This window comes from Chelonoidis abingdonii, chromosome 4, assembly GCF_003597395.2.
Source record: "Chelonoidis abingdonii isolate Lonesome George chromosome 4, CheloAbing_2.0, whole genome shotgun sequence".
Taxonomy (NCBI): Eukaryota; Metazoa; Chordata; order Testudines; family Testudinidae; genus Chelonoidis; species Chelonoidis abingdonii.
In genome coordinates, this window is record NC_133772.1 from 70295634 (window position 1) to 70321285 (window position 25652).

The following is a 25652-nucleotide window of genomic DNA, read 5'->3' on the forward strand; positions in this document are numbered from 1 at the left end:
TGCTCGACAAATGAATTTCTGACCCTTGTACCTCAGTAACGCTCATCTAGCTTGTATTGATCATAACGAGTTTTGAATTGAAATGTGTGTGTCTTTCGGCTTGTGTAGGGAGGTAGCTAGTCCTGCTCTATCTATACGCGGGAAAGCAGTAGTGGGTTCCCCCGTAAGGGAGCACACAACAGCCATGGCTGCAAGGGGGTGTGTATTTGTGTTGAGGCAATTAGGGGTGGACAGCAGTTGTGTGAGCCGGGCGGGGCTATCTTTTCTCTCGGGCAGTGAGTAGGACAGCCCTAGCCTTGGGTGGGAGGAGAGCAAGATGGCAGCCTCCCTGTGGCTGAGCTGCAGCAGCAAAGGGATGGTCAAGCTACTCCTTGGTGGGAGACTAGTGGCGGGGGCTTGTGCTTCTCTCCGCATTGGAGGCGGCTGGAGGCTTCTGCACAGGAGCCACGAGCTGCTGGGTGAGTATTTGGACTCAGTCACTAACAGGCGGTTCTTAGTTGGCCGCCTGTGACACTGTTAGAACCTGCTGCAGCTGTGCGGGGGACAACAATGACTTTCAAAGGCAAGGAAAGTGGATGGTAATGACAGAGGTCAGGTGTCTGCGAGGAGCTTGTGGTTAGGGCAGTGTATCTCTGCTAGCAGGGTCTGATGGTGAGTGGGTGACCTGGACAGAGGAGAGGGTCCATGAGCGTATCTACTGAAGTGAGTGAGCAGTAATGTTGGGGTGTGGAGGTTTGGCGGGGGGAGAAGCAGAGTGGACTGTATGATTAGCCAGTGAAAGAGAAGGAAGGGGGTGGATAATGATGCTCTGTTTGTCTAGTGGAAATAGGATGAGAATGCAAGGCATGGGGAGAAAGGAAGATGGTGGTATGGCGTCAAGTTTGGTGTCTAGAGCACAAAGTGTATGGTGAACTGGTTTAGACTATTTTCTAATGATAGTTGTGGCTGCTTTTGAGTTGAGTGGCCAAAGAATACCGAGAACTGTACTTTCTAAAAGTCCTCTAACTTCCAAATTCCTTCTGTGATTTACCTCCATCCATTTTTCTACTCCTGGCTCCTTATAAAAAAAATTCTTCAGTGTGAGATTGTCTGAAAACCTGTAAAACAAAAGAAAGCATTCTGTGCAAGTTAGAGGATCAAATGTAGAACTTAAAATGGGAGCAACCTTTCATTCTGAAGGGAGGATTTCTCTTCCCCACAGTCTATTTTTGGGTCTTCCTTCCCAGTGAATAGTCCTATTACCTGCCTCTAGGGAGGCTCATAGCTTTCCTAAATATCAGAGTGAAAGTGACATGATTCTTGACAGTTTTATCACTGACCCTCACCAAAACATGCCAGTCTTATCAATTTTTCTCTGCATCTACTTGAGAAGCTATAAGCTGCAACAGCAGCAGAAAAGCTGTACATATGTAGAATCAAGCAGACAAGAGTACTGTCTTTGCAACCATAAGTGATAGAAACCTAATTATTTTTTAAAAATGAAAACTTGCATTCTGCTATAATTTGATGACTGAGAGAACTCTGACAGAACAGTCCAGAAGGGAAGTAAATGCTCCTCCTTGTTCTAGTAATTTTCACTATATTAAAAAGTAATCCACTCACTGGTGGCAAGTATGAGTTGATTTTAGAACAATTAGAGCAAGGGAATGGGAGTCATGGCCCTGCTTTTGTTCTACTAATAACTTGGTATGGAACACCAGGCAAATTACTTTGTTTCCTCTATGCTTCATTGCTCCAGTGTCCCAACAAAGCTGTAAAATAGGGATACTGCTACTTATCCTTATCACAAGAGAATGAGATTTTATATAAAATTGAGTTCCATAAACGGCAGAGAGTTTTGAGTTCCTTTGATGAAAGGTGCTATTGTAAGTGCAAAACACAGGCCTTGGCAAGTGAAGAAAGACACAGGTAGAAAGACTTGTCAGCTGAGCTCTTATTTAAGACAATCCTTTTAATGTGGTTTGAAATAAAAAAAAATGTTCATTTTACTACAGAATTTAGACATACACCCCAGAAAATGAGAGATGTCAAGAGGAAAAAAAAAGGTTCAAACCTCATGCACACCCACCCACCCACACACGACAAAAAACTAAATTCTGTTATTTAGGCAAGCAATATAGCAAATAGGACTGGAACCAGGAATCATTAATCAGGCAAAACACAGCAAACTGAAGTTTTGCCTGGGTAAGAACTGTAGAATAAAGTCTATAGGGATAATCAGAAATAAGTGAAATTTAATTCATAGATCTAAAAAGCTCCAAGTGGCTTCGCTGTGACACTTCCACTCCTATTTAAATAAGCAGCTCCCATCACAGCTGTCTCAATTCCTTTCCACTTCCAGGCCACTTCTGGGAGCTGGATGGAGCCAGGGCAGGCCCTTAGCCTGGGCCCAGACTGTGCTGCTGATCAGACTTTTAACAGTCTGGTCAGCGGTGCCAACTGGGGCTGCTGGGGTCCCTTTTCAACCGGGTGTTCGGTCGAAAACTGGACGCATGGCAACCCTATGCTCAGATAAACTATTACTGCAGTTCCAAAGGGATGTTATGTGGGAAAGTAATGCTTTTTCAGCTGTCTGTTAATGTGACTAGGTAGTAGGAAAGAAGGAGAGCCTTTTGATCGATCAAACATCTGCCTGCAGATAGTAAATGCTGGTTAGGGAGTCACTGGTATCCAATATTCATTTCTTCTTTGCCTTTACACTGTGTCACATATCACAGGCTCTTTAAAGTCAGACTAGAACTTTAAATAATTGTGATGACTTTTTCTATTTCAAGATTTTCCTGTTATATCCATGGGAACTGAAGGCTTCGTAAAACAGATTCTAGAGCAAAAATAGACTAATTCAAATTGTACCCATTTTGTACCAGTCCAAGAGAAGCACACTTTCCCACTATAGTCCATAATTGCAGTATTAACATTTCTTGCCGTTAGCCTTGCTATAGTGTTTCCTGAGGTACATATGCCATAGGATCTGTATTTTCTCTAACCTGCAGATGGTGCAAGTGTGTTATTTTTAGAGTGGTTTGAACAATGTTATTTTAATAAGCACTAATATTAAGGGAATGAGCTGTGTCTGAATCTCATGGAATATAGAAGATGCGCAGTGAGGGGGAGAGAGAGAGCTGAAGTGAAATGTGACTGGGTAATTTATTCTGGCATTGATCCAACCCTCTACTATAGCTCTTTGGTTCACATGATGAGCTCCCATAAGCAGAGAGATGCGATATGAAATTCCAGCAATGACATATGTAGACTAGTCAAAGTAATGAAGCTTAGATCTGCTTCATGATAGCAGCAAATTGGTTTATACTACATTTATATTTGAACAGGTAATGAGCATTCTAAAACTCTGTAAGGCTGCACATTAAATGCAATATAGGGCTAGAATCCTGATGAGGGAAGACACTAGTGCACTTTTTTCACAGAGAGAAGAAAATGATCCCCTAATGTAGTTTTTTATATCTCAGCTGTTGCTGTGTTATGTTTGCACTGATATAGAAGCGTAGTAAATTTTGTCTTTACAAGTGGCTGGGTAATGTAGGAAGCTATGAAATAGCATTTCAGCTGAGGATGCTGTGGCACTTATCTCTAGTTCACTGCAGCTTTTCTGTTTTGACAAAGCACTTGCTTTACCCGTTTCAAGGCAGGTGAAACAATTATAAGCAGTGAGCACAGAAGTTCTGACCAGTGCATTGGAAGAAAAAGTGCAGTGCAAATCCACAGGATTTTTCAAATCCATTAAATTAAATCTAATGTCTAGAAGGAACATAACCCTTAAAGTGGTCACCAAATATGGAAGTGTTATGGCCTCAGTGAGGATTTCAAGTTAGCAGTTGGTTTGTGTTTAAAAAACATTTTAAATTGATTCTCTTAAATACAATTGGTGGTAGATATAGAAATGGCCTTAAATAAACAGTACATGGCTATAAAAATATTGATGGCAGCAGCATGGTCTGGTGGACTGAGCATGGAACCGGAAGCCAAGAACTCATGAGGTCTAATCCCAGCTCCACTACCACCACAGTGAAGCTCTCTGCAAGTCACTGAAACGTGTCTGTTTCCCCACCTATAAAATAAGTATACTGCTTACCTCCCAGGAATTAGCTGATGGTTGAATCTGGAAAGTGCTACATAAATACTAACCATTATTAATGCAAAGGCAGGATTATTGAGTATAGATTTGTTTTTGGTGAAAGGGAATCACTCATCCTAATTTTAATTGTTTGTAATAAACAACTGGGATTATTGCTTAAATTAAATTAAGCCTGTATGATCTGGTCCAGAAGTGATTGTAGCAGCCTTAAGAAAATGACATCAAAAGTCTGTTTGCTCTGCTCCTACTGACTTTCCACTTTGGATGGTAAAGTTGTAGGATGAGACCATGATTCCCAAGTTTCCACCAGTTGGCATTCACAAAGCTGCCTATGTCCTGATGCTATCCCACAGCTAATGAGCTGCTCAGGTCTCAGAGACCACAAGGCAAAATTCTTAAACTAGGAGGTGGGGAATGCCTGTTTTGCTAATGGGGCCCAAACCTGTAGGTGTGCTTTCAGCATGCCTTATACCTGTCAAACCCTGCAGCTGAAGAGCCAGATGCAGAGACCTACACACAAAAAATGGCTAGGGATACAGGGAAATGGAAGGCAAGTGTGAGAATGGTGAGCAGGAGAGGCAGAGAGAGAGATGATTTGGCTGTTACGACATTGGGCTCTCTAAGCAGCTGATGTGGCCTAAGTACCTAGCTCTACAAGAGGATTCGCAGCTAAGGATCCTGAGTGATGGGAGGCACTAATCTCCAGTCCATCAGCCAGATTTGCTTTGTTAGTTGCTTAGACACCCAAGCCCCTCTCCTTTCCTGGGCCTCGTGCTCCTAGCAAGCTTAGGTGGCTTCTGAGGACCCTTGTCTTAGGTGCTTAACTCTCCCTATGAATTGTGTGGAAAGCTTGGGTACCTATCTCAGGACTGAGGATTCCACTAGACATCTGGCTTCTAGGGGTTAGTTATTGGAACGCTGAGCAGAGCAACGCCTGTGTCCCTTGCGGATCTGGACCTCAGCGTCTCCATCCGTAATAAGAAGATAATACTTAAACCCAACTGTGCAAAACACTTTGTGTTTCCAGATGAAAAATCCGGTAGAAGTGCGGTGACGGTGATGTTATACAAGGGTATAAGGAATGGTTAGTGAGTTCGGGACCTGCTAGCTCCTCCCCTGCTCTCAACCAGCTTTTCATAAGGGTTGTCCTGCTCCTAGTGATGCTAGAAAGTTCCGGGAGAGACATAAGCTACGCTGGCAAAAACACTTTTATTTTGGTATGGGTATCTACATTAGGCTTTATAATATAGTAGCTTTTTAAAAAAATCGCACCCCCTAATTAACATCATTATGCCAGTATAAGTTTTAAGTGTAGACCAGGCTTAACATCTGGTATTTGTGAGCCATCATGGCTAGAAATGAATTCTATATATCACTGGAAAGCTAGAGATCTCTGCTTTTCTGTGATGTGTGTCCACTCGTTACTATTTGTATAGGCCCAGATTAGGCATTTTAAATGGTTTTAAATTGTTTGGATTTTAACGAGTGATAGGCCCGAAGCATATAACCAAAAAGAATAAACTCATGAAAAATGTGGTTTGTTTGTGTTAAACTCATAGTGACCTTGGAAATACCAGTGTTATCTTATTTAAAGTTTGGGCTAAGCTATCAAAATAAACAAAACATGGTTAAGTGGACACCAGGCGCAGTAAGTAACTGGTTAGAAATGCTTAGTCAGTAGCTGGGGAAAAGTGTGACAAAGTGAAATAAGGGGAAATCGTTGAAGAAAGCAGAGTGTACTTTAAACTGCTTCGGCTTACTTTAGCTAAGGTCCACTAACCGTCAAAGACATTACTTGTTTGTTATATAAAGCAGCAATGTTTTCTGGGGGTTCTTTGTCAAAGCTTTTCCTTGCCCTTCTGGAGCCATGCCATGATTAGAAGGTATTTTCTGGCCCAGATCTGGTTGCATGTATTTGGCCAGTGCTTATACCGTAACTGTTATTGTTACTAAGGTTTAGAATACAGGTATATATGCTTATATTTTGGATGTAGCCAGCACCAAGTGGCCTTTGGGCTAATAAAGAAATGCTTGTGTGGAAACTGAGTTGTGGTAAACGTTAAAAAATATGTCATGAACATCCAATAAAATTATTGGATGTTCATGACATAAGAACTTTAAATCACATTATCCTTATTACCATGTTTTATTCTCAGCCTTTCAGGTTTGATATATAATTGATGCCAGTGTCTCAAAACAGACTGTTAGAAGTGGAACCAAGTCTGTATTTTATGAAAGCTTTCAAGTCATATACAGTGATAATTTCTAATTCTGGGGGTCCATAGTATAACATAGTGAAAATATTTGAGTAAACAAAGCCATGGACCCAGGCTGTGAAGTGCACTACTTCACATATTCTCAAGGATAAACAGGGTTTGGCAAACTAGTACAAATGTTTTCAGGACCAGTAACTTTTTTCTAAGCACTGGTCCCGGACCAGCAGTGATCAGAAAGAAAGATTATCAATCCCTATAGATAAATACAGCCACAAAACACAATTTGATCAGTAGTTGTCTCTGGATTCACTTTACAAATGCTAAAATAACGAGTAATGCTAAAGTTAAATAATTAAAGTACCAGAGCAACGAGAGGTCAGTTTCTTTGACTGATTTGGAGCAAGAGAGAACTAATTAGGGAATAGAAGGGAGGAGCAAATTCATTTATATTTCTGCACTGCAGACTTTCTGGGAGCATGAACCATGTATAACTTCAACTCAGTTTTACAATTCATGTGCTTTAGGGATGATGACCCCTTGGGTGTGGATCTACGGAGTCTTTAGCGAATAAATGAACTCTGTTTTCCTCTTTCTGTGCAAGATCTATAGGGAACAGCCAGCATGGATTCGTAAAGAACAAATCGTGTCAAACCAATCTGATAGCTTTCTTTGATAGAATAACGAGCCTTGTGCATAAGGGAGAAGCGGTGGATGTGGTATACCTAGACTTGAGTAAGGCATTTGATACGGTCTCGCATGATATTCTTATCGATAAACTAGGCAAATACAATTTAGATGGGGCTACTATAAGGTGGGTGCATAACTGGCTGGATAACCGTACTCAGAAGTGATTATTAAATGGCTTCCATCCCTGCTGGAAAGGTATAACAAGTGGGGTGCCACAGTCGGTTGGACCGGCTCGTTCAATACTTCATCAACTGCTTAGATGTTGGCATAGAAAAGTATGCTTATAAGTTGCGGACGATACCAAACTGGAGGATTGCTACTGCTGTGGAGGACACGGTCCAAAATAAAAATGATCTGGACAAAATGGAAAAATGGTCCTGGAAGAAAAGGATGAAGTCCAATAAAGACAAATCAAAGTGCCTCCACTTAAAAGAATCGAACAATCAGTTTCAACACAATACAACTGGGAATAGAGACTTCTAGGAGGAGTAGGCAGAAAGGAAATCTAGAGTCATAGTGAGACCACAAGCAGATATGAGCAACAGTATGAACTGTGCACAAAAAGCAACAACTGTGATTCTGCTGCAGTAACCAAGTGGTTGTAAACAAGACGAGAGAATCATTGCTTAACATCCTACTCTGCGCTCTGTATGGCCCTCAACTGAGGAATTGTGTCCATTCTGGGCACCACATTTCAAGAAAGAAGTTGAGAAAGTGAGAGAGATCCAGAGAAAGAGCAAGAAGATATTAAGGTCATGTTCTCCAAGACCTTGAGGGAGAGGCGAGATCAGGAAGTGGTTGTAGTCTGAAAAGAGAAGAGCGAGAGGGACCAATAAATTTCAGGTATTAAAAAGGAGTAGCGAGATAGGGGAGCAAACTTGTTACCTACCTTAGCACCGCCCATTCAATGATACAGAAGCATGGGCTATAAACGCAGCAAGGAGATTAGTTGGACATTAGGAAAAAGTTCCTAACTGTCAGGGTAGTTAAACGCTGGAATAAATTGCCTAGGGAGGTTGTGGAATCTCCATCTCTGAAGATATTTAAGAGTAGGTTAGCTAAATGTCTATCAGGGATGGTCTAGACAGTATTTGGTCCTGCCATGAGGGCAGGGGACCTCTCGAGGTCCCTTCCAGTCCTAGAGTCTATGAATCTATGAATCTTTATAGCCTGCAAGCATACTAGATCTCTGTTACAATATTTTCACTTTGCAGAGAAGGTCCACATTGTATCTGGAAAAGATGAAAAAAATACATCTTGTTTTATCTCTGCTGTTGAATAAATAAGCATTCTTCCATAAGTATTTCTTTACAAGTGTAATAATTTTCTCTTTCAATAGTCTATAGCACAATAATGAACAAGTTCAGATTTGTAAGATGTATTAACATTAATGAATTACAGAATAAAGGTGGATATTTTTATTTATTTCCTTGGATTGTTTGCCCGTTCACTCATTTTGCTTTTAACTCTCATTTCTTTCCTTTCTCAGAGATCACAACTGTATTAACTATGTGATAAGCAAAGGTTTTAGTGGTTAATTCCAGTGTCTTGTTTTCCAGGTATTCCTGCATTTAAAATACTCATGCCTGCACTGTCTCCTACAATGGAGGAAGGAAATATTGTGAAATGGCTAAAAAAGGAAGGTGAGAGACAATTATCTAAAATGACAAATTTAGTGAGCTATGCATTGGTTCTCCAACTCATTATGTGGACTATTTTGTAAGAGCAGGATCATTTACTGGGTGCCAACTCTCTACCGAATACCCCATCCACAAATTGCTGGTTCTCAAAAATGTTTCTTCCTGCTGCCTATCAAGGACGAGATCCATGGACAATTGGTTCGCTGGTCACAGTCTGAAAACTACCTCTAAGTTACTTTAACATTTTTTATATTTTTGCAAATATGTTCTTAACTGTCAAGTCAAGAAGCATCTTCACACTCCGCTTCTGAGCGTGTGTGTTTTTTTAAAAAAAAAAAATAGTAATGGACAAGTAATATTGTAGGTTATTCATAATGTACACATGAATAGATTCTCATGAAATATCATAAATGATTTTTGGAATGATTCACCAATCTAGAAATCCTAGACAACTTCAGAGGTGTTGTGAAATCTGTTATTACATTCCGAAGTTCTTATGGCAATTTGAGTTTAAACTGCGTTTTGCGAAAGAAACCTCTGTATGTGGTAATATTTCCATATCAATGTAGTGTGAAACTTTTAGTTTGTGCTAGTTAAACTTTATTTGAATCTTTAAGGGCAGGTATATACCCCATCATTGGTGCACTAGAATCATTAAGCTACACACTTAGGTCTTGGCTACACTAGTTTTGTTGATGCAAGTTAAGCTGACGTACAGCCACTACTGGAATTACACTGCTGTTGCATGTCCAGACTAGACTTCTTGTATTAGTGGAGTCCATCCCCAAGAGCAGTGCATTGTGGGTAGCTTATCCCACTATGCAAATGGCTGCAGAGTGCTTTGGGAAGGGTTTGCAGTGCCTCATGGGGGCAGGTACAGCGTCACTTTCTCAATCCCATTGTTCCACTAGCATCCAACTAGATTGCTTGCTTGCTGCTTTTCAACTGCTCTAGTAACCTGCAGCGCAGCCATCTCTGGCAGGGGGAGGAGGACACCCCTACATCAGCCCCCACCTCCTTCCCTGGCTTTTCACAGCACAGCAGGAGTCCTCCACCTATGTCCCAGGAGCAGCCCATCCTGCCTGCTTGCCACTGTGCTCCTAGTGGCTGAGAAAACAGGATTCAGTGTTAATCTTTTGATTCCATGATTTCCTCTGAGTTCTCCTACAGCCTTCTCTCCCCAAAGACCAAGGAGATCTACCCCTTTCCCTGTAGTTCTGGCAAGAGCATGTTGGTTGCTGAGAGCTGGTGTGTTCAGCTGGGCAGTAGTTATATGAGCTCTGCATGCTGAGCAATTTCAAAATTTCCTGGGGCTTTGAAGGGGAAGGGATGCATGCCTGTGTAGCTGGCTGCATGGCAGCAGAGTTCAAAATGGTGAACAGAATGGTCACACTGGGCATTGTAGGATACCTCCTGGAGGCCAGTTACGCCAACGTAATGAATGCAGTCTCTACACTGACACTAAGGGCTTGTCTAAACAACCAAGTTCAAGTTTTGTTGACAAAACTTATGTCAACACCCAAAAATCGACAAAACAAAAATCGCCAAAGGGTGTTCACACTTGCTTCCTTTGACAGATCATGTCCACATTGGGGGCACCATCATTGATAGTGTGAGCAATGCACCGTGGGTATGTGTCCCACAGTGCAGTGTTGTGGGAAGAAGAGCTGATCGCTGCGCATCTTGCGATTCTCTCCGAATTCTCCCACAGCCCCCTCAGATGCCAAGAGCAGCATCAAAGGTAGCTCTGTGAGCTCTCCATGCTGAGGAATGGCAAAGCAGCAGAGTAGTCTATCCCCTCCTTTCCCCTACAGCAGCAGTCTGTCTTCTGCTTGTTCCTAATGCAGGGCAGAACCAGAGCATTCCAAAGATTTGCTCTTTGTTCCTCAAACGTGATTCTGGGATGCATTAACAGGTGTGTTGTGAGCAAGATACGAGAAGTCATTCTTCTGCTCTACTCTGCGCTGGTTAGACCTCAACTGAAGTATTGTGTCCAGTTCTGGGCACCACATTTCAAGAAAGATGTGGAGAAATTGGAGAGGATCCAGAGAAGAGCAACAAGAATGATTAAAGGTCTTGAGAACATAACCTATGAAGGAAGGCTGAAAGAATTGGGTTTGTTTAGTCTGGAAAAGAGAAGACTGAGAGGGGACATGATAACAGTTTTCAGGTATCTAAAAGGGTGTCATCAGGAGGAGGGAGAAAACTTGTTCACTTTAGCCTCTAATGATAGAACAAGAAGCAATGGGTTTAAACTGCAGCAAGGGAGATTTAGGTTGGACATTAGGAAAAACTCCCTAAAGGTCAGGGTGGTTAAACACTGGAATAAATTGCCTAGGGAGGTTGTGGAATCTCCATCTCTGAAGATATTTAAGAGTAGGTTAGCTAAATGTCTATCAGGGATGGTCTAGACAGTATTTGGTCCTGCCATGAGGGCAGGGGACTGGACTCGATGACCTCTCGAGGTCCCTTCCAGTCCTAGAGTCTATGAATCTATGAAAGGAGCAGCACACCATTACTTCCTGGAGCTTTGAAAGTGGGGGTGCATGCCTGCAGGGAAGCAGAGATCAAAACACTAAGCAGAGCAATCAGGGCAGGCATTGTGGGATACTGGTGGAAGCCAGTTCTGTGGACAAAATAATCAGCAGTGTCTACGATGGCTTTTTGTGAACAATAAAGGGAGGAGAAAAGACAAAAATCTCTCATACAGGTGGAAGTTTTTTGTCACCAAAACTGTGCATTTTTCGTGACAAAAGTCCCATTTTAGTATGTATGCTCTTGCTGTGTTGTCACCAAAAGGCAGTTTTTGGCAACAAAACTTGATAGTGTAGATGAGTCGATCTGACTTTTCTGGAACAAGCTTTACGCCTCTTGTCAAAATGGTTTTATTTTGTTGGCAAAGCAGGAGAGTTTTGTTGGTGGAAGGAGCATTGTAGTGTGAACAGCTCCACTGGTTTGTTGACAAAAGCTGCCTTTTGCTGACACAATTGTGTGGTGTAGACAAGGTCTTAGTTGTCTTAATTATTATCTTGTGACCTTTCACACTATGGGCTTGATTTATTTATTCCCCTAGAAGTGCTAAGTACGTGCAGCTTCTTTTGCTTTCAGTTACAGTAGTGGCTGCTTAGCACCTTTTGAAAATCAGACTTCATGGCTTGGGGGTGGGGGGAGGGGGAGGTAAGGGCAAAGTGTTTGTGTTAGATTTGGACCTGCCTATAATTATGAATACTATGTTTTATATGGTTCTGTGTGATTATTTCTAGGAGCTTCATTGTGTGACTAAATTGGGTTAATTCACCAAAGAGACTGTTTACCTGCAGGTAGGAGGAAGAGAGCAATAGCCCAGATAATATTTATCATTGTTCATTGAATAATGTCAGAAAGTGAACAAACTTCTGAAAAACTGGATGGGCAGTGCTGGAGCCATTGGCTATAATGTGCTGAATAGACACATCCTCCCCACTGGGCTTGCTCAACTGTTTTTTCCAGGAATGTCTCAACCCTGAGATTTTTTGCGGAGTGGGGGGGAAGGGGTGGGTAGGTTAGTTATCAAAGGGTTTAAAGAGACAGACACATTCTTCAGTAGGACAGATGGTTAAGGGGGAGACTTAGGCAGATAGTGTTGGGGAGCAGACTGAAACCCAGACTCCAGAGGGTTGGGAGAATGGGGTAAAATAGGCCTGCCTAACTCTTAAATAAAGGTTTTTGTACACAGCAGGCTACCATGTGGCAAGCCAGGTTATGAATCTTCAACTCACCAGCTTGCTGCACAGTAATGGTCCATATGGACGTTGCTAGAGTTAAGTGACAGTCCTGGAGTGCTTCTTAGCATATTACACTTTGAAGTAGTAGTACCCCAAAATGCCTTCTGGGGCTTTCACTGCACTGCAACATCATCTGCATAGGATGTTGGTGTGTGGCAAGCTGTTGAGGTGCAGATTGATACCCAGGCTTGCTGAACTGTAACGTGCTGTGTAGATAAGCCTAAGGTAGTTATGTGTATAAATTGGTTTATTGCTTTCAAAATTCTTTCTCTTGTTATGCTGTGTTCCTGCTGTTAGGATTAAACAATACTTTGTTTTAAGAGAGCTGTTTGGTTCATTGTATTTACTGCTGGTCTCAGTTCCCACAAGGAAGAACTGCAGGTACTGAGTCCCGCAGGACCCATTAAGCGTAATTAGAGGTGGTACACACAGGGCTGTAGCCCAGGGCCCCAGTTCTAAGAGTGGGAGAGTCACATGTTTCACCCCAAAGGGGTGAAAGCTCAAGGCCTAAACCTGGCTGGCCTGTACTCAGAGAGAGACCAGAGCAGTGTCAAAAGTGCAGCTAGCCCTGAACTGTGATGAAGTTACAAGCTATTTGGTATGAATTCTTATATTTCTTCCTACTAGTAAATTATGAAAGACAAGGAACCGTTATGGTGAGTATTCAGGGCTGACATTTTAATAATTTAAATGACAGTCTATTCTTAAAGCTAATGGAAATTGAACAAATTTAAGTTTCCTAGATGTATCTCTAAATCTGGAAAGACTCATTTCCAAAACCCATTTACTTTGCATGAAAAGATATTTTGGGTACTCGTTTATCTCTTTCTCTCTGACGTCTGTCACCTGAAAAGTAATTGACCTTTATTAGAATGTGTTGGCTCTGCTAGATGAATGACCTTTGCAGTATTTTGTATCTTCACATGCCTTGGCTGTAAATGAGAGTGCTCTAGCTCCATAGGCTGAATCAGAAGAATCATTGGTTCACACACTGTCATCAAGAAAACCTGTTTCTTTTTAGCTGTCTCATACCAGATTCCATGAAAATTCAAGTTAAGGCTGGATTTTAAATTTAATGATGTAGTCCAGGGAAAGCAACATGTTTATGACCCAATAGGAGCTGTAAAGTTGGCAGTTGTACCTTTATGCCCTGCTTGGCTTTAGGGACCAGTAAGATTATATTTTGGGCTCTAAAGACCACCTTAGTTTCACTTTAGAGATCGGTATAGTCTGAGCACAGAGCTGGGAGCGAAGACCTCCTGAAGTCTAATGCTAGTTCTGATACAGACTTCTTCTGTGGTCTTGAGTGTATTTTTAAGTGTATTTTTTCTGTATCAATATCTTTTTTTTTAGAAAATGGGGATAATACTTACAGTGACTGGGTACCTCACAGAAGTGTTGAACATGACTTAGAAATTAGGCTAGGTACTTATCATAGAATCTCAGGGTTGGAAGGGACCTCAGGAGGTCATCTAGTCCAACCCCCTGCTTAAAGCAGGACCAATCCCCAGACAGATTTTTGCCCTAAATCTCTAAATGGGCCCCCTCAAGGATCCCTGGGTTTAGCAGGCCAATGCTCAAACTTATATGGCCCTTATGACCATAGTATCAGCATGCTTAATGTTTGTATGTGCTTTGACTGTGTGGAAAGTACTATTACTATATATTTCCCCAAATTTAGTTACACTTAAGAAATCATTACTCTTATTCAAGGTCAAAATTCAGTTTGTATTTTGACAAAATTCTTGGAGAACTTCAGATCAGAGGTACTGCAGAAGAGCAAAGTATTTTTACAAACATTAACCCTCACAGTTACACTTTTGAGACTTAGGTAGGTATAATTATGCCCATTTTACTGATGGATACATTGAAGCTCCATGAGGTTTAATGATTTGCAGATAGACAACTTTCAGGGCTGTTGTCATTGTCTTTCTCTAAGGCCTAACCTGCATCTAAAACTTAGGCTATGTTGCTCAGGAGTGTGAAAAATTCAGACTTCCAAAGACATAGTTAAATTGACCTAAGCCCTGGTATTGAACTCTAAGTTGGTGGAAAAATTCTTCAGTTGACCGAGCTACTGCTTTTCAAGGGAGTGGATTTAGTACAGTCATGGAAACCTCCCTTCTGTTGCTGTAGCAAGTGTCTATACTGTAGGGCTGCCAGTTTTCTAACTGCACAAAACCAAACACCCTTGTCCTGCCCCTTCTCTGAGGTGCCACCCCCCCCTCACCCTATCCCCCTTCCCTCTGTTGCTCGCTCTTCCCCACCCTTACTCATTTCCATTGGTCTGGGATGAGGTGTGGGAGGGGGTGAGGGCTCTGACTGGAGATGCAGGCTCTGGAGTGGGGCCTGGGATGAGATGTTTGGGTTGCAGGAGAGGGTTCCAGGCTGAGGCAGGGGTTGGGGTGCAGGGGGGAGTGTGGGGTATGGGTTCAGGGAGGGGGCTCAGGGCTGAGGTGGGGGTTGGGGTGCGGCTCTAGGAGGGAGTTAGGGTATGGGAGGGGGTTCCGCCTGGGGCAAGGGTTGGAGTGTGAGTGGGTGTTTGGGCTCCAGTTGGGCGATGTTTGCCTCAGACAGCTCCCAGTTCACGGCACAGCAGGGCTAATGCTGGCTCCCTGCCTGTCCTGGTTCCACACGGCTCCCGGAAGCAGCCAGCATGTCTGACTCCTGGGCGCAGGGTGGCCAGGCAGATTCCCGGCCAATGGGAGCTACAGAACTGGCGTTCAGGGCTGGGGCAGTGTGCAGTGCTTCCCTGGTTGCCCCTGTGCCTAGGGGCCACAGGGACATGCCAGCTGCTTCCAGGAGCTGCGCAGACCCAGAGTAAGCAGAGAGCCTGGCTTAGCCCTGCTGCACCACTGACTGGATTTTTAGTGGCCTGATCAGCAGTGCTGACCGGAGTTGTCAGGGTTCCTTTTCAACTGGGCGTTCCAGTTGAAAAGTGGATGCCTTGCAACCCTACTACACTGCAGTGCTACAGGGTGCTGTGCCGCTCTAGTACGTGTAGTGTGTAGATGTAACATAACTAACCACGAGTTTCTGATAACCAGGAGACTATATTCTACAGCAGATTAGGTTCTTTCTTTTGAATATTATGTCTATAACTACAGTTTAAAGTATAAAATCTTTTAAAACCGTTGTACAACTGTTATTTCTTGTTATAAAGGTCTTATGCCAATTCCTCCATGTGTGCTATAGAAAGCTATTTCAATCCCTATTATGCTTCCCTAGATAAGTATCTGAAAATCAGTTGTGCATATTAATTGCTCTTAATTAAAGGTTGGACTCAAAGACAAATTAGTCTAACATTTCGAATACAATGAGATCTTTCCATTTAAAAAATCTGAATGTGATACATGGGCTCATTTAGTTCATCTTTGATAATAATTAGTTCTGAACCTTTTTTTTTTGTTTTGTTTTGTTTTTTTTTGTTTTTGTCTGGCAGTCTGGAAAATAGCAGTGTAATAAGGGTTAAAGCAAATGGGTAGTTAGATTTTTAAAAAGGGAAAAAAGGAAAGTGGGGTAATGCTTCTAAATTTATCACCCTTAAGCGATTCTCATAAATGACTCATTCTGCAATGACTTGATATATATGATTTGAATGGCACTAATAGTGATATAGTCTTACTGATCTTATATCTGAAAAAATAAACATTATACTGTACCACATTTCAAAATAAACGGAAAGACACAAGATTGGAAAGGTTTCAGAGTAGCAGCCGTGTTAGTCTGTATTCTCAAAAAGAACAGGAGTACTTGTGACACCTTAGAGATTAACAAATTTATTTGAGCACAAGCTTTCGTGGGCTACAGCCCACTTCATCAGATGCATGTAGTGGAAAATACAGTAGGAATACACACACACACACATACACCATGAAACAATGTGTGTTACCATACACACCCTAACGAGAGTGATCCGTTATGTGAGCTATTATCAGCAGGAGAGAAAATAAACTGTTTGTAGTGGTAATGAAAATGGCCCATTTCCAGCAATTGACAAAGAGATGTGAGGACCTGTGGGGGCGGGAAATAAGCATGGTGAAATAGTTTTACTTTGTGTCAAGATTGGAAAGGGAAACCTGTTATGTTGCATGTGGAAATGTGTGGGTTTTCCCCCATATAACCAGCAGGGGTCACTAGAATACTTTTATGGTCACTGTTCCTGCTCTTTAAGTGTAAATATCTAATATTTGTTTTTACAGTTGCACAGTATAGACAAATGATTTCACTTCAGCAGGAGAAAACACATTGTATTTAATAGACAGCTTCACTATTTTCCCCATATTGTTAATGCAGCTTTCTGTTGGTTCCTGTGGGTAATGAAGTCCATTGCTTAAAAAACTGCTTTTTATTCTAAAGATATTTATGTATGAATTTAGTACTGGTGAAAGATGACAGATTGACTGCCCTGGAGACTACAATCCTCTGATTATCCTGAGTCAGGTACATAGAACTGGCAGCATCAGTGGATGCTTCCCCATACAGTATAACTCAACTGTGTTCTAAACTGGAGGGACTATCTCTAGGGACTGAGAGAAGGGAGTTCTCCATTGTCAATCCTTATGCATCAAGGGGTGCAATTTGTGTCTTATGGTTTGGACACTTGTCCACTAGTAACTGGACTGTCACTACCATCTTACTGCATCTAGGCTACTGAATCTCTGTTGGAAATGACATAGTTAAATTTGAAGGAAAACTCCAGCGTAGTAGAGTAGTAATCAGTCTAATACAGTGGTTCCCAAACTTTAACAACCGGGAACTCCTTTCACTGAAATGTCAGTCTTGTGAACCCCTTCCTAAAAATGAATATTTCCAGGGATTTTCTCTCTTACCTCAGCATAAATTATAAAAGCAGTGATCTTGGAAATATAAAATTTGTTTTTATGACATGCTTATTACATGCTATATATTAATTATAATTTATCTTTACAGTATTTTTATTACATGATGAAAACAGCAACACTCTTCCAAGATCTCACTTTTGTAGCTTGTATCACTTTTGATTAAGCCTGTTCTAAGATAAGGCTCCTATCAGAAGCACCAGTAGAAAAAAGGGGTGCGGGGGCGAAGCCCCCATGCAGGCTAGGGCATGGGGGGGTACTGCTGGAAAAGTGGAGGGGCCTGCGGGGGTTGCCAGGAAAAAAGAGGAGGCACCTGTGGGGGGGCAGGGGGAGGGGAGCGTGCTGACATGGGGGCGTCACGTGACCCTCGTCGCCTCCCTGTACTGGTGCCTCTGGCTCTTAAGTTTCATCAAGGAGTATCAGATGTGAAACAGCATGAAGGTATTTAAGAAGCCAACTAAGTTCCTCCTATACAAGCATTCAGGTCTTGAGCAGTCCAGGCAAACAATGCATGTTACAATGAAGCTTAAACTTGTTCTTCATAATAATTTAAAAACATCACTAGCAACCTATTTAATTTAAAAAACAGCAAAAAAATCCACCTTCCTTTCTATTTTGTATAAGGAGTCTTGAAGTTTAAATCTCCTCAGTGTGATAGATATGCTTACTTTCATCTGCTTAGCTCTTGGAAGTCCCCAAGTCCCCAGGCTGCCTGGGATGGACAGCTCTGTCTGCCATTAGGGAATCTTTTCCCAAGAACCCCCTACAACAGGGGTTCACAAACCCCAGTTTGGGAACCACTGCTCTAAAATAAGGAGCTAACCACTGAAAACAATGGTTTTCAAAGTGTCTGAATAATTATAATGAATATAACTATAATTATAATGAATATTCACACAGAGTAGCCATCTGAACAATTTTATGATACCAAGTATCAGCTTTTCCATTAGAAAGCATTGGGAATCAGAATTTTCAGCAAAGCTCTCTGCTTTCCAATCCTTTCCGGTCAGAAAGCTGATCTTTTGAGTTGTACTTGGCATCAAATTGGGCACCTGCTAGGATGTATCATGTGTTTGGCAGCCCCTGCTGAGAGGTATCACACTGCCATTCATTGAACTGAGTTACTGAACCAGTGACAGGGATTTCTAAAGGCTATATTGCAGCATACTTTTAAAAATAGATATTACGTCAAATTCTCTGCCACTGGCTGCTGTTATGGTGGGTCCAAGAGGCAGAAAAGTTAGCATTACCAGTTTCCCAGAGAGTCCCCAGTGCAGGGGAATTCCCAAGCATCTTGGAAGGTTTTGAGCTGCCAGAGTAAGAGGCACGTTGAGAGAGTGGGGACACTGCTGGAGCGCTGTTTTGCTCTGGCAGTCCTGTACTGCTGGAGCTATTGCTGTAAGGTAAAATTTAAAAATAAAACTGCTCTAAGGCTACTGTAAGTGGCCCCAGGGCTGGGAGTAGGCCACCGATCGGTCACAGTCAAATGAGAGAGAGCATAAAGATGTCACTTGCCCCCCTCAACTGTGCTGGGCACAGAATTGGCACAGCTAAGGAATGAGTCCATTTTATTTAGTAAATACCTAGCTAGCTGTCTAAGGTAGTATAAGTTATAACAAACCACATGAAATAACCATCTAACAGAACTAAACCACTGTGAATTAGAGTTGAAAGGCTTAGTAGCCATCCAGTTACTAATTTCTGTTGCAATTGAATGTGTCATAATGTAGATTTCTTTTTGAAAATGAAATAATGAAGTGCTAAGTTCCCTGTATATATTTGAGTGGACAAAGAAATTGGCCATCTTTTCTCCCCTGAGAGTTCCCACAACAGAACCTTGGGGTAGTATTTATTTAATCGAGGCTTGAATATTGCTGCTGTTTCTTACTGTAAAGGTCATCCAAACCATATAGCAGTTCTTTCTCTTTCTCTTTTCCCACAATACAGGAAATAAGACAAATATCTGCACGTCACATACATAAGCAGAAATCGTAGGTGTCAAAGTAATTTTTCTGAGGTTTAAGTGCTTCAGAGAGCAAGTGGAAATTAAAATTAGAGATATCATAATGTCACTTCATTTACTGTGCTATGAAAAGTGTTAAAGCCTGTGTTTTGCATTTTAATTAAAAATACAGTACCTACAATCCTGATACATAATTGTACTTTTTCTCCAGTGCTGTGTAAAGAAAAGCATCTGTTTTAAGGCCAAAACATTCTGGATTCTCTCCAGGTTTCCCACTGTAATTTCATTCAATGGCAGGTATCCAGTCATCATTCATCTGTCAGAACAATCCAGGCTCGTAGGGCTGTTATCATGCAATAGCAGGCATGCCTGTGCTTAAAAGGAGAGGAAAACCATAGTATAACTTGATCAAATCAGTAGATTTGTCTAGTTCATGCAGATCCAGTTCTAAAACACATACATATTTTCATTTCACAAAAGATGTATATTTCTAAAAGATCTTGCTTGTTCAGGATTTTATAACGAGAGAAAACAACTGACAAACTTGCCATCTGAATATTTTTTTATTTCTTGAAGTTTTATTGATATATCTGTAATAAGTGGAGTCCAGTTTCATTTTTAACTCTTTGTTATAAATTCAAAATAACACTTGCCTCCGTGTGTGTGTGTGTTTATATACACAAGCGATTTGTATTATATACACACACAGACGCACAACATTGTCTTATATATCGTTTTAAGACAATGCTGCTTGTTACCAGTAATATACTAAGAGATACTTAAATCACCATTTTCATCAATGGCTAGCAGTTACAGCTAAAGGCTGGAGATGAGGATTTCAGGGTTGCCTTCTTGACTCTGATCCTGACTGATTGTGACCTAAGGCAAGTCACTTCATTGTTCTGTCTGTCTGAATATTTACCACAAACATGGGTAATTAACGACATTAACACTTTACAAAAAAGCAATGATTTTTATTCAGAAGTTTCAAAGTACAATATTATTTACTGCATTTTTAACCATCCTTACAATACTGGAAAACTGTATTCTGAAAGGAAGTTATTCTACAGTATTTAAAAAAAAAAAAAAAAAAGGAAGTTATTCTACAGTATTTTAAAATCATGTCGTGTTTTGCAGGTGAAACTGTAAATGCAGGAGATGCATTATGTGAAATCGAAACGGACAAAGCAGTGGTAACCATGGAGTCAAGTGATGATGGCATATTGGCTAAAATAATGGTAGGATGAACTTTCTTTAGCAGGGTTGAGGTCGTTTGTCATGAGTTGAGGTCATCTCTCATGTTAGTTCAAAAATTATTTTAATATGAACTTCAGTCTGTCACCTCATTTTCAGAATAAAACACCAACACACTCTTATGGAATAGCTTTTATATGTGGAAACGTACAAGTGCTGAACTAGTAAAGTTATCGATAAGTGTAATTTTCACCTATGAGGATAACCTATGGTTTTGTACATTTTGTTGCCTTATGACTTGCTACCATCAAATATTTAAATTTTATTCTTGGTGTTAGTTACTTAGAATTTAGGAATAACACCTAATTAATTTTTCACTATCTACCTGCTGAAGCATCTGGTGGGGGGTCACTGTTGGAGACAAGATATTGGACTAGATGGTCCCTGGGTTTGATCCAGCATAGCAATTCCTATATTCCTAAAATGTATTTTAAAAATAGAACATCTGCAGGATTTCAGAGAAAATAAGGCAATATTAGAATAGCCAAAGGTAGGAAATAATTGGAATTAATGTGGAATACCTACCATCACCTTGATTGCTCTGCCTGTTTGGAGGGGAGAGGGATGGGGGAAAAGGATATCCTCTGTTTGTGTGTGTGTCGGGGGGGGAGGGGGAGTCTTTTTTTCAGTTCCTTGTTGTGCAGTCTTAATATAAGCAACAGCTGGGCTTTGAGCGTGTCTGGGAGCCTGCCCATGCAGATGAGATTGACAGACGGATTTTAAACAATTTGAGGAAGGAACAATATCCTCTAAGTGCATACAGAGTCTTGGACAATGGGGTCCAGAGTCTCACTGGGGCCTGTAATTGCTGCCAAAATGCAAAGAATAAATAATAGTAATCACATTCTCCATTTTACTTAATCACAGGTTTTATATAATGGCAATCATGTTCTGGTTTTGCACTTTAGAAGTTCAAGACTTCCTTTTGTTAAAAGTTTTTTAGGACAATGATCCTAATTACATCATCATCTTTGATATTTATCAATTTTGTCTCTTCCCATCCTCACTTAGCTCTGTAGTGTTAAACTGTAGATTATGAACTTTTTGGGCCCATTTCCACATTTGTACAGAATGGGGTCCTGATCATGACTGGGTCCTTCTGTAATATAAACAATAATAAATAAATCTGATGTCACATGGTTACTAAGAACACATCATTGGTATTCAACATGTAGATAACTGATTCTTGTGGTAAGCTTTTGGATTCACAATGCAGTTGAGAGTCCTGTATTTGTTATGTAAGGTGCTGAAGAAATCGCCAAACACTATTTCTCCTTCTGAGTTGTTTTGGGGATGACTGTGAGTAAAACTTCAGTTTTGACATCTTGATTCTGACTTAGGTGTTTTGGAATCCAGAAGAGGTTGGATTGTCTGGAGGTGGAATGTGTCAATGTTGCATGTGGCTGAGTATTTTCAGCTGTTCCAAGACCACTAATTTAGGCTGAACTCCACTCTAATTCTTCAAACTCCTCTTTCCTCTTACAAGGCTCAATCCAGTGAGGACATGGAAGGATCAGTGACTTCAGAGGGCACTGAAATAGACCCTCAATTCCTAGCCTCTGTTTCTGATACTTTCATTTTGTTTTTTTCTAAAGGTGGGCATGCACTGCCAAGTCTGTGTTTTGGAAGAAGGACTAGAAAGGTGAATAGATTGTATGTAACAGCATGAGAAGAAGGACAGTGAAGGGGAAACAGCATTATATTGGAGAGATTAATTTTCTAGTGGCTTCACCAAAAGGATGGTGAATTTGCCAATGGTCTAAACAATTCTTAAAGCCAGTCAGCTAAGACTTCATCTCTTTTAATTCATTTGGGTGGGTTTTTTGTCACAGGAATGTTTTGAGGTGAGTTGGGCATGTGACTTGGGGTGATCTTTCTTCACACTTATTCACGTCATCTCTTGAGCCAGATTTGCCATACAGAAGACTGATTCTATACTGAAGGCTCCTATTTGATCTACTAATGTTTGTATTATATTAAACAGGAATAAATATTTTGCATGTGCTTATTTCTTTTTAGCATAAAGAATCCCAAAGTGCTTAACAGTTATACTAGTACCACAGAACTGCCTCCACATCAGGGCTGGAGGGTGGTAACCAAGTGAACAACCAGGGGTGCACTGCACAGCCTGAAACTTGTCTAAGAACGATGGAACACTGAGCTGGTCCAGGCCAGGATTTCACTCATCATGCATAGACCACTCAGCCATACCCTACTGACCTCAATGCAAATTCTCACTGGCACACAGTAGCAAGAGCTATGCACAAACAGGTCAGTTTCTTCACCAAAAAATTATAGAATTAAGATTAAATAAGCAAGGTGTGTTTCCAATAATTATAGACTCATTTATATGCTGTGTTTTCTTAACAAAAATAACTGTGATTGAGTACATACTTCAATAATGTATTTAGGGTTTTTATTCGTGTATTAAAATATTAATAATGGTATAGCTAAATGTATAGGTTTTCAGTCAGCAACCTAGCCTATATTTCAAAACACAGCAACCAGCCCAGAGCCCTACTAAACTCAATGCCACGTTCCCACACAGAAAGTGCTCCTCTTTTGCCTCCCAAAGTTTGATCAATAGTAATAAGACAGAATTGCCCGAGAATACTCTCTGGCTGGCTGATTCCCTTAGTCTCCCAGCTACCTTCATTTTGTGAGCCACTGCAAGCCTGGGCTCCATCTATAATGGGTGACTCAGCTGCTCTCACTGAGCTGCCTCTAATCACTGTCCTATTCAATCAGATCAAACCAAACTTTGTGTGGATAGTGTAGCATTCGTACATGTTTAATACCATTCCCTATGGAAACATTTTTAAAACGAAGGATTGAAAATGCTGTAGGGGAAGTATTGGGAAAAGTATTTTCTTTTTCAGTCGCTGTTGGGATGCGTGAGCAAAAATGCCACCCAACTGCCTCAATGGCGGGGAAACATAATGAGGCCAGTGGTGAAAAGGGGACAGACCCAGCAGCAAGTGGGGGAGACACTGGCTCAGGGACAATAGGTAGCTTCTCCCCTTGGGAGTCTTTGGTGCCCATTGGCCAGCAGAGGGAGAGGGGTGCTGATTGGCTAGCATTCCCCAGCCTCTTTGCGATCCAGCAACCCACCCTATCCACCCAAAGTATGAATGGGAAGCCAGCTGCAGGTCTAGCCAACTGCCTGTTTAGGGAATCAGAAAGGAATTTTTTCTCTCATGGGCCAGCTGGCGGAGGACCTGAGAGGAGTTTGCCTTCCTCGCAGCGCCTTCAAGCCACGGTTGGTTAAGTAGGAATCTGCTTAGTACCTAACTGAGCTACTGGGGTGGAGTTGTTATTTGTTACAACTAGTAGCTGGTTTCCAGTGTAGTTAAGAGAATAAAATGAATGGTTCCCAGAGGTAAGAGACTTGGGATTTTGGCATTGGGCCTTGGGCTCATGTGATAGGCTGAGACTTTGTGGCTGTCAAGGGCCGAGGTCAGACCTTGTGGCCCTTGTGTGTTGAGATCCCTACCCTGCTGACCGTCTGTCCCCGTCACGACAATAGGGGTAGTGGGCTAGGACTCAGAGAGAGCTGAGTCCTGGGGAGTAGCCTGACAAAAGCCTACCCTGCGTTGTGGGTTATATGGTAAGAGTCCCTGTAACTCGCACACTGGGACCAGTTAATACCTGGTATAGGAGAGTATGGGCAATGAGTGAGTCACGCCCCTCTCCTGTGTTAAAGTTTAATAAAAGTTGCAGACAGCTACTTAATTCCATGCATCTGTCTGTCCTCATTCTGCCACTGTCTGCATTGAGTGGCAGAGACTAAGAAATAAAATATAACTGAGAGAAATGGGATAAACTGGAGGGGGAAGACTTAGGTGAATACTTAGGTAATAATTAGGCAATCGTCTGTTGTGGCTTAATTGTTTTGGACTAATGAAAAACTAGACTGGATAAAACATTCTTTACTGTAGGGAATACTTTTGCATTGTCACTGAGATTGGTTGGATGATCATTCTGTTACCTGGGGTTCTTTCAACCCAAAGCTCTTGGTAACTTTACTCTGTGTGAGGTGGTGTCAGGAAATAAATCAGGGGAGACATGGGCGTCCGACTGATAGATGGCTGGCACAAACAGGACAACACGAGTGCTTTCACTTAAAGCTAAAGTTTACTAGTCTCAAGCGCTTACACATGTCCACAACAAGTTATAAAACACCTCCAACCCTTGATAATTACCAAAGCTGAGTGTGACTCTCGAGTGACACAGCGGCAGGCTTCCGGTGGCCAAAATCTTCCGTCTGCTGGTGGGGACCGCAAGATGTATCCAGAGGGAGCGTCCAAAAGAGTCCTCAGACAAGTCCAACTATCGCAAGCTTTTCCCCCCTTATTTATACATTAGTAATAGAATGACATGTCCCTTAAAGAAACCTTGTTAAGTAAGCAGTTTCAAGCAAGAGGTTCCTTCTGATTATTGGTTAACCAGGTGTGGGTTTTCCAGAGTCTGCAGCTCTGAGACCCCAATAGAATTCCTGCTCTTTTAAAATGCATGTATCAGCAACTTCAACACAATTATTATCAGGAAGGATGCGAGGTCGAGCTGCCCTTTCCGTGGCACCCAAAACCCCCTCCCCTCCTGCCTTGGTCAAGCTGAGTTTGCTGAATGACCAATTTACAGCTTGCTGACTAGGTTGCTTTTTAACAATAAGCCATAGTGGTTTTAGACACTTCACTGGTTTGCCAAAGTCTCCCCACACAATTCTAATAGATATTTTCTATCTTTAAATTTTATAATCACCTAAGTTATCTCTCTGGGAACAGGAAGTTCTTTTACTAGGTACAGGTGTGCTAGTGGTTGTGTGTGTTTTACATGGTCACCACATGATTATAATGATGACACAATAGATGTATTTATTTTTCTTATTGCCAAAGGGGTGTTGTAGGCTTGTGCCAAACTGGATAGCTGCAAATTGTTTTAATATATAAAATCCATAGTATAAGTACTATATGTCTTACCATTCTCAGTTTTTTCTAACAATAAACAAGAGCTGGGAGGAGGATGGTTGGAGGCTGAACAAGCACCAATAGGCAGAAGCTATTGCAAACCTGCATGTTTATTTAAAAAAAAAAAAAAAAAAAGCGCCTTCTGTCAGCATATCTTTTATTCTAAGGCAGTATTTAAAACAGCCATTATAAAGGCTACCCATATTGCACATTAAATTATCATTAAA

At 41.4% G+C, this 25652-nt stretch overlaps 1 protein-coding gene across 2 annotated transcripts in view; it reads left to right on the plus strand.

The window, feature by feature from the left end:
• Positions 1-271: 271 nt before the first annotated feature.
• PDHX (pyruvate dehydrogenase complex component X) overlaps positions 272-25652 on the plus strand; it is a 100317-nt gene continuing 74936 nt past the window's right edge. The window contains exons 1-3 of one of the 2 annotated variants that reach the window (XM_032770679.2): positions 273-458; positions 8556-8639; positions 20342-20442. In XM_032770679.2, coding sequence (XP_032626570.1) covers positions 317-458; positions 8556-8639; positions 20342-20442 — 327 coding nt within the window. In that variant the 5' untranslated portion in view covers positions 273-316. Of the gene's footprint in view, positions 459-8555; positions 8640-20341; positions 20443-25652 lie in introns of both variants that reach the window. The other variant, XM_032770680.2, reaches the window with a different exon arrangement.